At 35.2% G+C, this 14,016-nt stretch overlaps 1 protein-coding gene across 3 annotated transcripts in view; it reads left to right on the forward strand.

The window, feature by feature from the left end:
• The first annotated feature begins 1,171 nt into the window (after window positions 1-1,171).
• The window catches only part of si (sucrase-isomaltase), a 63,010-nt gene continuing 50,165 nt past the window's right edge, over window positions 1,172-14,016 (forward strand). For 2 of the 3 annotated variants that reach the window (XM_073853856.1, XM_073853857.1), the window contains exons 1-10: window positions 1,172-1,397; window positions 2,967-3,090; window positions 5,884-5,973; window positions 6,054-6,179; window positions 6,567-6,676; window positions 6,766-6,917; window positions 7,461-7,632; window positions 9,748-9,849; window positions 10,090-10,200; window positions 13,662-13,787. In XM_073853856.1, the coding sequence (XP_073709957.1) occupies window positions 2,967-3,090; window positions 5,884-5,973; window positions 6,054-6,179; window positions 6,567-6,676; window positions 6,766-6,917; window positions 7,461-7,632; window positions 9,748-9,849; window positions 10,090-10,200; window positions 13,662-13,787 (1,113 nt within the window). In that variant the 5' untranslated portion in view covers window positions 1,172-1,397. Of the gene's footprint in view, window positions 1,398-2,489; window positions 2,572-2,966; window positions 3,091-5,883; window positions 5,974-6,053; window positions 6,180-6,566; window positions 6,677-6,765; window positions 6,918-7,460; window positions 7,633-9,747; window positions 9,850-10,089; window positions 10,201-13,661; window positions 13,788-14,016 lie in introns of those variants that run through there. The other variant, XM_073853858.1, reaches the window with a different exon arrangement.

Genomic DNA, 14,016 nt, shown 5'->3' on the forward strand with positions numbered 1-14,016 from the left:
TTGGCACTAAGGGGCCTAAAGTGTGCCAAGAAAACATCCCCCACACCATTACAACACCACCACCAGTCTGCACAGTGGTAACAAGGCATGATGGATCCATGTTCTCATTCTGTTTACGCCAAATTTTGACTCTACCATCTGAATGTCTCCACAGAAATCAAGACTCATCAGACCAGGCAAAATTTTTCTAGTCTTCAACTGTCCAATTTTGGTGAGCTTGTGCAATTTCTAGTCTCTTTTTCCTATTTGTAGTGGAGATGAGTTGTACCCGGTGGGGTCTTCCGCTGTTGTAGCCCATCCACCTCAAGGTTGTGCGTGTTGTGGCTTCACAAATGCTTTGCTGCATACCTCGGTTGTAACGAGTGGTTATTTCAGTCAAAGTTGCTCTTATATCAGCTTGAATCAGTCGTCCCATTCTCCTCTGACCTCTAGCATCAACAAGACATTTTCGCCCACAGGACTGCCGCATACTGGATGTTTTTCCCTTTTCACACCATTCTTTGTAAACTCTAGAAATGGTTGTGCGTGAAAATCCCAGTAACTGGGCAGATTGTGAAATACTTAACAACCATGCCATGCTCAAAATTGCTTAAATCACCTTTCTTTCCCATTTTGACATTCAGTTTGGAGTTTAGGAGATATATATATATATATAGTATAATTTAGTGTTAGGGGCGTACACACAAAAGCTTTTACACTGGCGGCCAGGGTATGTTTTTCATTTGTTTACAATTGAAGTGCGCGTTTTTCAAAAAAGCCAGCAGCTTGCGTTTTTTTTTACGCTGAAAGCCAGTGCTCTGCGTTTTTTTTCCATGCCATCACTGAGATAGAAAACTATTCAACTTTGATTGAAAAGCTCAGCTCGTCAATGTCAATTCTCACACAGCCGTCCAATCACATTGTACAACAACTGATAAACAAAGCCGAAGCATTAAAGCAGCCAAAGCGCTCAGCTGAAGAAAGCTGGCAGTCGGTGTACCTCTGGTGTTTTAGCTGCATTTAAAAGCTTTGGTGTGCACATCCCCTTAACATTACACAATTGTCCACATTTACAGTATTTAGAAATAGTGCAGAAAGGAAGTTTTACATCATAACTTTTAACTCTGCTTCTGTGGGATTTTAGATTGTTTAGAGGAAGTCATGTTTTACGTAAACAAGCATGTCTGTGAATGTTTTGTGAGTGTGACAGAAAGACGCTTGTGTTTAGTGGTACCTTAGCCTTTGTTTGCGACCTATCGTTGTAAAGCTGTAAAATCTAGACACACCTACTGAGTGATTTTATTCTTTCCTTTGCTACAAAAGTGTCAGAAGAAGCATCTGCTCTTCATCAACGGTGTGCTGTGATTTTACACAGAAACACTGAACAACAACAACAGGGAGGAATTAGCAGACTGAAGGTACAGTAAGAGAAATACTCATCATGCTTTACTACAATTACTTCATTTAAAGCTTAATGGGTTTTTTTTATTAGACATCAACATAAAGGCTGTATTTATTTAGGTTATTTGGCTGCATTTTTGTGGATTTTATAGGAACATTTGAACAGTTTATTGAAATGAAAAAAGATTTCTCAAGCAGTATTTTTCCTCTTCTCAGTAAACAAGTTCAAATCATCTGAAGTTTTCTTCAGATAAAATATTGTGTAAGATAATAAGGCTTAAAACAGAGAAATATGTATTTCCCCATCTTAACCTCACAGCAATTTTCTAAGATTTATGTTCAAAACAACAAGGAAAACAAATTGCCAATGGAGTAAAAAATCAACTTAATTCAAGAAAAAGTCTTTGAAAGTCTTATGCAGTAATTCCAGCTTGACTAAATTCATCTTGTTGAAAAGATGTTTGGATGTTTTTCTTAAAAACAAGACAAAGATTCTGATAAAAAATATATTTTTTGTAGGGCTATCAAAAGATTAATTGTGATTAATCGCATACAAAATAAAAGTTTCTGTTTGTGTAATATATTTGTGTGTAATTATTATGTATACACAAATACATACATTTTTATATATTTTTACATTTTTATATGATATAAAATATATAAAAACATACATGCACATAAACATATTATGCAAAAATGTTCACTTTGTATGTGATTAATCGTGATTAATCTTTTGACTGCCCCAAATTGCTTGATGTTTTTACTGTAGTGTGACAACTTTAATCTGTAAATTGACTTCAATACTCTAACCATGGTTTAACCAAACATGCTGCTATAAAATAACCATGTTTTATGGTGAGCAATAGCTTTATCATCATAGTGGTTATCATTCGATATGATTGTTATATCTTTACACACTAACTGTAAATTTGTGATGTCGACAGTATTATGCTGATAACATTGTATTAATCAGTGGTGTGGGTTTGTGGTTTGGACTGTTTGACCAACCAATGGCAGATAGAGGGAGTGTTTCAAACTTGTTGTTGCCAGTATTAAAGATAAATCACATGCTTCTCCTGAGACTTTCTGTTCTCAGGATAGGAGCCAAAGAGGGGGAATTGTCTGAATCTGTGTTTGCTGAAAATAGAAAACTGTAATGAAGATCAGATGTAGTGTGAAGTTTCATTGAAAGTAAGACATTTCAGATCATGCTGAATCAGACGATTTTCAAAGATTAAACAGGCTCAGATTTAATGTTGCTAGATGTATAATATCTAGGTTTGTCTGGTTATCAGCAGTCAGCAGTGTCCATCCAAGATTGCTCAATAGACCATAAAAATGTCATGCATTTTAAACACTTTTATCCAGATTTCATGCCTAATAAACAACTAGCCCACATAAACCACAGTAATGGTGATATTCACCATCCACTTCTTGATACACAACTCACGCAAACAATGAACAGAAAAGAGTAAAACAATAATTTATACCATGGACTTATGCAAGGGCATTTACTGTGCATGTCAAATACATACAGCAAGATGAATTATGTTTACACAGTCTTTATGTGTGTTTGTGTTGATCAGATGGGAAAGCGGCGCTTTTCGGGGTTGGAGGTGACCCTGATAGTGCTGTTTGCATTGGTGTTGATCGTTGCCGTCGCATTTGTCATTCTGTTTGCAGTTGGGGAGCCGGCACTCGTCAAGGAAGGTGGGTAAAGATACTTTAATATACACATTATAATATACAATATGTATACTTTAAAAAGTTAAACTTTGGAAAGAAAGCAAAAAATTTTGCATAATGGAAACGAAAGTTGAAGGATGGTGGAATATTAGGTGCCCTATCATACACCAGGCGCAATTTGCAAGTGTGTTTCAGCTTGGCGGGGTTCACGTCCACCATCAACGTTGTTTAAATAGCAAATGCATTTGCGGCCATTTGTGCACCCATGGGTGTGCTGATCTAAATAAAAAGGGTTGTTCAGGCGCATCGTTGGCACGTTGCTCGATTTTAAGGCATCTAGTGTTGGGAAAAAAGTAATGCATTACAATATTAAGTTACTCCCAAAAAAGTAACTAATTGTGTTAATTAGTTACTTTTCATGGAAAGTAATGCTTACATTACTTTTTGGTTACTTTTGCGTTACTTTTTCTTGGCTAAGGCTTGATCTCTTTTAGGCCTTGCAGGTATTTTTATGACTGAAAAGTTCTGCATTAAGAAATTGCATATTTCATCACAAAGATGTCGAGCTCTGGCCTGCCATCTCAGTTTCTGACTCAAACTTTTCCACACAGGTGTGGACACATAAGGGTGGTTTCCCAGACAAGGATTAGCTCAAGCCAGGACTAGGCCTTAATTTAATTGGGAAATATAACTAGTTTGAACAAACATGCCTAACTAAAAACAGGACTAGTCTAATCCATGTCCGGTAAACCTCCCAGTAGAGTGCATAATGTGACTATGTTCAGTTTAATTCAGTACATATTTTTTATCAAATTAATTAAACTAAAAAGTAACTTGCATTATTATTAAGTTACTAAAATATTAATATGTACATTTAAAAAGTAATGCGTTACTTTTATTTCAGAAAATAAATATTATTACGCAATGCATGTTACTTGTAATGCATTACCCCCAACACTGAAGGCAACTAGAATAGACTACGCCACAATATATATATATATATTTTTGTTATTTAAAGAGCGCGTTAGTAATATGTGCCTTTAAACAAGACAACAATGTGCACTTGCTTTTTACACACATGGATGAGCAGCAGCACACAAACATTTTTAAATATGAAAAATTAAAGGATTAAAATGTAAAATATGATTATTGAGTCTCTTAGACATAATAAGGGATTTATTGTATATGATGACTTTGTATCTCTGGATATGGTAAGATGACTTTTATTTTTCAAAGCACCTTATTTTTACTTATGCAAACTTTTTTTTAGCATATTTGTAAATTGTTTATATTTATAAAACTAAATATATTTTGAAACATTTAAAAATATATTTAGGCCTCTATATATTTCAAGTCAAGAAAATATATTCACGTCGCATTGGAAGAAAACATATGTTGTAGGTTAAAACAAAATATATTTTCAAATTCAAAATCATATTTAATTAAGCTTTATTTTCTACCGACCCCCTAAGGTGACCTTGGAGTAAAATCAATCTAAAGTTTAGTTTCATGTGCTCACGTGAAACTTTCATGTGCTCACGCAAAACCTTCATGTGCAGAATTTTTTTAAAAGCAAAACTAAACGCAGTAGTTTCACGTGCGCATGCGAAAGTTACACGTGAGCACACAAAACTAAACTTTATTTAATTTTTGCTTCATGTCCCCTTAGGGGCTCCGTAATTTTCTGCAAAATGTATTTAGCATATATTTATAATTATTTTTGGATACAGAAATGTATTGTTTTGCCGTATCTTAACAAAAATGTGGAGGACATGACAATGTGGTGCATAGTAAAACTAAACCTAAAAAAACAGTTCTTAGATACAAAATATTACTTCAAAAAAGTGTTTGTTGTGGACCTAGGGCAGAAATATTGTCCTGTGGGACTACAGCTCCCTAGCAGTAGTTTATTAAAGATAAAAACACAGCGTCTGCTTCGTCAAGGACAGCGAGAAATGTGAGTCTTTGATGTTCCACTAAAGCATAAAAAATACGTCCGCCCTGATAGTTATCAAGGACACCCAGCAGTGAGGAATCTAAAAGCAGAGGAAGCGTGTAGCCGCATCGGCGAGCGAATCGCACGGGGAGCAGCAGCTCAAGCACGCTCAGACATGCTTATTATGACATCTGTCACTCTCAATTTTAATTTACCACCTTGATGTCGGTCAAATGGTTTATGTTTAAAGCAGCAAATTGTATCCAGGACAACTGGACTGGGAGGAAGGAGTCCCTGTGCTTTCAGACGACCTTGTTTTAGGAGTACAGGGTACTGATGGAGATCAGGGAACAAAATAAACAAGTATATTTTGGCAAAACATATCGCACATGAGAGAAAGAGAGAGAGAGAGAGAGAGAGAGAGAGAGAGAGAGAGAGAGAGAAATCTCAAGTTTCAAGAGAAAATGCTGCAATATATTATACATGTTTGAACTGGAAAAGCCCTATCACACAAGGTTGCATTTGTAAATGATTAAAGGGGACCTTGTAAAATTTTGCTGTGTACATGATTAAGCAAAAAGCTATAAGAAACGTTGTGTTTCATTGTTTTTACTATGGTTAAGGTGATAAAGATATAGTTTTGGCAGCCGGTGACTTCTTTTTCGAGGGTGCACCAGGCACGTATTTTGACAAGATGCATGATGCAAATGGTTCACATGACACTCCAAACACATATTTTGAATTCGTGCTCCTCTGAAAAGCAGTCACCGGCCACCGCTGGATTTATATAGGAGTCTTTTATCTATTTTTCTGTCTAAAGTCACCAATTATTCAATTGTCTATGAAAATATAACACAATGCACTTTTTCTATATTGTCCAGAGTCGGGGTCTGGGTCAGGTACAGAGATCGTTCCAATATGCCCAGAAATTTCGCTAGCAGAGAGAGTGGACTGTTTTCCGGAAGCAGGCGCTTCCCAGATAAACGTCTTGTATAGTAAATACCAGTGTATATATCCACCCAGCATGCTTTGCCAAGACTTTTTTGTATGTCTTCCCAGATAAAATGTTTGGAAAGAGGATGCTGTTGGAGTCCACTGGATGATACGAACGTCCCCTGGTGTTACTTCTCCAAAAACCATGGCTACACTGTCACCGAACACAAAACTGATAGCACACGTGAGTCCGCCTCGCATTGATAGCTTGGTGTAATAAAACGTTACGATACACAATACATTATAGAGTTAGGGATTGTAGATAAGACATTATATAACCACCAGTAATTTAACATGTGGAGTCACCATTGTGCCTTTGATCAAGGTCATTGGGCCAATAACACCCAGAACATTCTAGCAACCACAAAAAATGCCCTGTAGTAACCCCAAACCAATGCTCCATGAAGCGCTCTCAATTCTTATCATTGCAATACTGCAAAGCAACACATATTTTCTTTATAAAAGTTCTAATCCATTGTATTGCACTTTAAAAAGTGTGCAACCGAGCATGCAGCGGAAAAAGTAGACAATATACTGAGGCCTCATGGGAAATATTCTCCTTCTGCTGTAGATATCGAGGGCAAGTTGCAAAGAATGGATGCCCCGTCACTGTTTGGAGCTGATATTAAGGAGCTGACCTTCCATGTAGAAAAGCAGACGGAAAATCGTCTTCGATTTAAGGTTTGCTTATTAAAGTCCTTCAAACTAACACAAACAGCCACAACATCTTATTTTGTACACATTGGTGTAATTTTTTCTTTGTTCACTAGATCACCGATGCAAAGAAAGACAGGTTTGAGGTACCTCACGAACACGTGAAACCACCCTCCAGCCCTCCCACAGAACCCCTTCAATACGAAGTGGAGTTGATCCAGAAACCTTTTGGACTGAAAGTTTTGAGGTCGTCTTCCAAAAAAGTCCTGTGAGTGTTGAGTCATATGTGACTCATTTAAAATCTTATAATCTTACTTTCTCATTTAATGTTAAGACCATCATCATTTTCCGTATGTGCATTGCAAAATGCTCGCTGATTCAGCATGATTCAGTAATCTTTTATCTCTTGGCTGGACTTTTGGCATTTATGACTTTAAAACCTAATAATGACTGTATAGTCGAACAAACAAGTGACTAAGATGATAGCATTAGTTTATAAAATTGATATTATAATGTAATACGCTCATTAATCTTATCTGAATGTTTTTATAATCTTTTGTAAGTACACATCTTTAGATATAGAGTTAATCTGAAGTATGTAAAATGCTGAGAGTAGGCGTTGGTTGCATGGATCATTTATATCACAAGATTTAAAGTCTTAAGGTTGTCTTTATCTTAGAAAAAATGAGAACAGTTGTCTTTGCACAGCATTAGCACAAATCATAAGTACAACATAGGTAAAGTTTTGTGACTTCTTTTGCAAGGTTTATATAAACATACTTTGTAAAATGATTCACTTTATCTCTCTCAGGTTTGATACAACCATTGGTCCGCTGGTTTTTGCTGATCAGTATCTTCAGCTTTCTGCTAAACTCCCATCTCATAATATTTATGGGCTTGGAGAACACGTCCATCAGAACTTCCTCCATGACACCAATTGGAAAACCTGGCCTATTTTTACAAGAGATTCCTTTCCCAATGGTGTAAGTCATTGCTACAGTACTGTATGTACACTGTACATTTATACTTATACATCCCAACAGTCAACTATAGTGAAGTTTATTTTATTTAGCATTTTTTAAATAATCTGTGACCCTGGACCACAAGATAAGATAATCCTTTATCGTCTCCTATTGGAGAAGTTTATCTTGGGCATTTAAGAGAACAAGGCGACACATTGTACACAACACACACCAAATTACCTATAGGCCTACAAAATACCCCACATCCAACCCCATCCTGACAATTCCACATTAACTCCTGCTATAGTCAATACCATCTCTATTGCACAATACCCAATACAAGAATGTCATACAGGTATTTTTTGAAATTTAGATTTAAACATCATCTAGAAGTTGAGTAAACATGTTTTCCATTGATGTATGGTTTGTAAGGATAGGACAATATTTGGCCGGGATATAATTATTTGAAAAGCTGGAATCTGAGGGTGCCAAAAAAATCTTTAGCAACACATATTACTCATGATAAATATATATTTTTATATATTTATGGTAGGAAATGTACAAAATATCTTCATGAAACATGATCTGAACTTAATATCCTAATGATGTTTGGCATAAAAAAATCTATAATTTTGACCCATACAATGTTATCGTTGGCTTTTGCTAAAATATACCCACTACTTGTGACACATTTGTAGGGAATTTACAAAAATCTTCATGGAACATGATCTGCACTTAAAGGCGGGGTGCATGATCTCTAAAAGCCAGTGTTGACATTTATAGTCACCTAAACAAACATGCCCCTACCCCAAAATAATCTGGACCCTATTTTGAGAGACCCACCCACACATGCGCAACCCAGGCAACGATGCCAGTTAGTAGACACGGCCCTTACTGCTGATTGGCTACAAGTGTGTTTTGGTACTGTATTCAGCCCGACTCCATTTACCAGTGTTTTTAAAAAATCATGCACCCCGCCTTTAATATCCCAATGATTTTTGACATAAAATTTATAATTTTTACCCATACAATGTATTGTTGGCTATTGCTACAAATTTACCCATGCTACGTGTGACTAGTTTTGTGGTCCAGGGTCACATTTAATAGTATGGAGCCCCTAAGGGGACATGGAGGAAAAATTAAATAAAGTTTAGTTTTGCGTGCGCATGTGAAACTATCGCACGCAAAACTATCGCACGTACGAAAGTTTCACGTGCTCATGCGATACTAAACTTAAAAAAAAATTCTGCACATGAAAGTTTCACATGAGCACATGAAACTAAACTTTAGATTTTTTTACTCCAATGTCACATTAGGGCAGTGCTTCTCAAATAGTGGGGCGGGACTTGAAGCGACACCAGGGGGGCGCGCGAGACCCGGGGAAAATACTTTTTCAGGAAGTGATTTTTTTTGCACCGTCACTTAAAGACATTACACCCCAAACACGCTGATAAGCCGCTTGAGTTTTTTATTATTATTTATTGATTATATTTAATAAAATTTTTCAGTATCAAATGGTCAAAAAATATACTGTAAATAAGCATTGATTTATTTTATTTCAGGCAAATTGATGCATTTTTAGTCTTTTCTGTTACAGACTAAAAAAACAATGTTAATAAAGTTGTAAGTTGATTGATATTTCTTTTTTTTGTGTTTTCTTTAATGTTAATAAGAATACAATGTTTTGCAGATGTGTAATTTTATAGACAAATTATACTATTTACAGTCGCGGCGGAGAGTTGGGGGGGGGGCACGAAATGTTTACTTCTTCCTAGGGGGGGCGTGACAGAAAATAATTGAGAAGCACTGCATTAGGGGCTCGGTATAATAGAAATCCTTTCTTGACCAATTATATTTTCAACAATGCAAAACTGAGTGAAATTTCAAAATCTGCGTGTTTTCCCATAATGACTTGAAAAGGTTTTAAACTGCATCTAACTTGCTTTAATGGTGCATCACAAATGTGTTACCTAGAAATGCATTTTAAATATTACTTATCACAAGTAACTTTATTTCTAATTAAGTGAAGAAAAACAGATTTGGTTTTGGACTTTGCAACCCCACAGAACATTTACTTTATATATAAATTTACTACAAACTTGAAAGGGGATTCTTGTTATTTTATTTTATTTTCAGGGCACACACAACCTGTACGGCCACTATCCCTACTTCACATGTTTGGAAGATGAGAGCGGAAAATCCTTTGGTGTTTTCCTCATGAACAGCAATGCCATGGAGGTAAAAAAATTACCCCTAAAAGCTTGTTATGCCATTTTTGCTCAGTCACAAACATGAGTCTCGCCGTTGGCTAAAATCGTATACTTTCATACAATGATTTGTTGTGTCCATCCACAAGCCGTGCTGTGTGCGTTCGGTGTGTGTTTGTGAGTTCAGCATGGCTGCTTTTGTTAAAGGTTAGAGAATTAAAGCAATTTATGTTGTTTACTGCATGTCTGTCTTTCCATGTCTGTGACAGAGGTAACGCTCCAGCCCGCACCGGCCGTGACCTTCCGGACCATCGGAGGGGTTTTAGACTTTTACATCCTTGTCGGTGACACACCAGAGGCGGTTGTGGACGAGTTCACGAAGGTGAGCGTTTACTGCTTGATATAAATAGAAACGTTTGAGATGCTTGCTTGGAGGAAATAGCTGTTTCATGTAAAAAAAAATGTGTCCTTGTGGGGAGACCACACGTTTTCTGATGTGTAGTACAGTGTGGCTTTTTCCTAAGAGACCCCATCTTATATTAAACATGTTTTAGGAACCACTGAATATAAATCCATGATGTTATGCATGTCTATATGCAAAAAGTGCATATAGCGAAGAAAAAAGAAAAGTATGGAAATTTAAAATGTATGAATTTCATTGCATTACACAACTAAATATCTACACTGTAAAAAATACTGCCTTAACAGTTTTTGTTGAATCAACTTAGATTTACAAGTCAGAGATGAGTTGTTATAACTACATGTGAGTTGTTATAACTCATAAAATATAGTTGAAAAAAGTCAACTTGATTTTATAAGTTGTAACAACTCATCTCTTGTCAAGATAAATACTAGTAAGTTGACATGACTTGTAAATCTGAGTTGATTAAATTAAAAAAATAATACATTTTTGTAAAGTATTTTTTACAGTGTACAGAAAGTGGCATTTCATTTTAAAGAACAAAAACACATTTTAAATAAAAACACACGATATTTAAAGGGGACATATCTTTTTCTATGTTTAAGTGTTATTATTGTGTCCCCAGTGCTTCTATCAACATTAAAAATGTGTAAAAGATCAACCCAGTAACTTAGTTTTGATAAACCATTCTCTGCAATCATGTGAAAAATAGGTCATTGAAATTTGGCTCCCCTTGTGATGTCAGAAGGGGATAATACTGCCCCTAATTTGTGCATTCCAACCACGGCACTGCCATTTAGTGCAAAGATCAGCTTATTTGCATTTAAAAGGACACACCCAAAACGGCACATTTTTCTTCACATCTTTGTCCTACAAAGTGGCAATTTTAACATGTTATAATAAATTATCTGTGGGGTATTTTAAGCTAAAACTTCACATAATACTCAAAGATTTATTTGACAAGTCTTGTGAAATGTCTTCTTTAAATTATTAAAAGGATACATAAATGTACATTGTGGGTCCAATTGGTTGTCAGACAAATGTTCATGGTTAATGTGATGAACTACATACATCCACTAAAAACCACTTTAATGCCAAAAAGCAATAGCAAAATCTGCTGTGAAGAGTGAAGGTAGTTTTGCTTTAAAACTCTTGTAGCATCTGCTTTGATATTCTGTAATCTAATGCAATGACATTCAGACATTTTTTATGTGACTCCCAAGAGTGTGTGAATGCTTTTGGTGTACCTTTAAAACTCAATAAACTTTCATGACCCTCAGATGTTCCTATACCTCATTGACTCTTCTTGTAAAGAACCAGAAGTTTCACATTTAGAGATTTACTCCTGTATAAAGGCTTCCCTGTAAGCTCGAAGGCTGAACCAACTCTCTGACAGTTTCATTAGACTGTGGTAAAATCACTTATATATTTCTCATTCACTGCTGTGTGAATTACGTTAAAATGTTGACTATAAGACCGGCTCTTACATTTATACACTATTCAGAAATATTGTCTCATATTTACTTAGATGTGTAAAAACTGTAATATTCTTTGGAGGATATAGAATTTGATCCAAGGTTACTTGTGTTTCAAGAATGGAGATTCAAATTGTACAGTAAATATTTTTTTTAGTCCAGCTTGTTGCTATGTTATGTTTCAGATATTTATCAATGTTTGACTATAAACTATATTTTATTTGCTTTTATTCAGTCTGATTCTAACTTCGACATGTGTAAAGCAAGTAAATCATATATATATATATATATATATATATATATATATATATATATATACACTGTAAAAAATACTTTGCTGCCTTAAAATTTTTTGTTGAATCAACTCGGATTTACGTAATTTCAATTTACTATTATTTATCTTGACTACGCATGAGTTGTTATAACTACAGGTGAGTTGTTATAACTTATAAAATTAAGTTTCTCAACTATATTTTATAAGTTGTGACAACTCATCTCTGTTGACATGACTTGTAAATCTGAGTTGATTTAACAAAAGATTTTAAGGCAGCAATTTTTTTTTACAGTGTATAGGCTACATATATATCATTTATTTGCTTTAAACATGTTGAGGTTAGAATCAGAAAATAACTGAATAAAAGCAAATAAAAATTAAGAATATTTATAGTCAAACGTTGATAACATTATTACATGCATAAAGCTGTGTTGTGTGGATCCCTCTTTGGTCTGATAAATTTAAAAAAATAATAATTCAATTGTAATAAATAAATAATTCAGAAATACATATGAAGAGTTTCGTTGCAAAACGAGATAAATACGTTTTTAACATTTTTGTCAAGACATGTTTATTATTATGATATCATGTTATTTTGTTTTATGGTGCTGTATTTTTAAGTTATGAAGGTTTAAATCAAAACAAACCAACTGCAGTTGAATTGATATTAATTGGAATGAACAACCAAAAAACTAGATTTCTGAAAAATAAAAAAAAACAGAGTTATCTTGTTTTGCAACGAAACTCTTCACTTATAGCACCACTTATTTTACTTATTACTCCATTACTGAAATATTGACGTTTAAAGAGAATCAAAGCTTTAATTACAAAATCACAATTTCAATAAATAAAACACAATGCAATTTTTTAACACCAATAAACTGGTGGTCTTCTTTTGCCTACAGTTTTTCTGCTTACAAACTCCACCATGTAAATAAGCAATCCCAATTGGCACAAGCACAACTTGCTTTTAAAGGGTATGAGAGATGAGACTTTCATTGGTTTATTAAACGTTATGCCCAAACACACCCATTACTCATTACAAGAATAGGAACCACCCTTTTAGACTGTGTGCCAGGCGCATAGACCATTTTTTTGTCTTTAAACTAGCAAAAGTGCATTAGGACACATCCGACTGTGCGCCGTGTGCTTCAGACCATGCGTTTAGATCATTAAAATAGGGCCCAGATATTTTATACTAATACTTTAATACAAGCTTATATTATGGCCTGGGAAAAAAAATAAATATATATATATATATATTGTCGTATGGGTTGTAAAATTAGAAATGTACTTTTTGCCCCTGAAATACATTTAGAAATATATGTTAATATATGAAGGTTAAATAAATATATTTTCAAATTCAAAAATATATTTCATTAAGCTTTACCTTCTACAAAATGTATTCAGCATATTTTTTAAATATATTTTGGCCAGAGAAATGTATTTTATGCCGTATGAGGTTATCTGTTCATTTTCACAAAATCAACATCCTTACTTGGGAAAAATGAAAGTCTTTTTGAGGCAGCCATCAAGAATGTTTCTTCATTCATGTGAACAAGTGTTAACTACTTCCAGCTGTAGAAGTCAAGTCATCTAGATGAACCCTCCAACTTAGCCTAAGGGATTCCTGTGATGTTCGATGTGTCTAACAGTATTTTATGTGTCTCCAGCTGATTGGCAGACCTTTCCTCCCTCCATACTGGTCTCTGGGCTTCCAGCTCTCTCGCTGGGACTACGGCAGCCTGGATGAGCTGAAGAAAACCGTGGAGAGGAACCGAGCGATTGGCCTTCCATATGTAAGTGCCAGGAACTGTAGGAGGTTTTTTACTTTGTTCTTCAAATGCGGCTCGACTCAGTATTACAAAAGCCACAGTCAATGGCACAGAACAAAGCCGCTATCTTACACATTCATGAAAAATGACTGCAAAAATGTGAATTTCACCTTTACTTTTCACTGCAGTTGGAAGAGTTTAGCACCTCATGGCAGGGCTTTAATCGCTGAAAGATGCATCGATGCTCAATGTT

Source organism: Misgurnus anguillicaudatus, chromosome 15 (assembly GCF_027580225.2).
Source record: "Misgurnus anguillicaudatus chromosome 15, ASM2758022v2, whole genome shotgun sequence".
Lineage (NCBI taxonomy): Eukaryota > Metazoa > Chordata > Actinopteri > Cypriniformes > Cobitidae > Misgurnus > Misgurnus anguillicaudatus.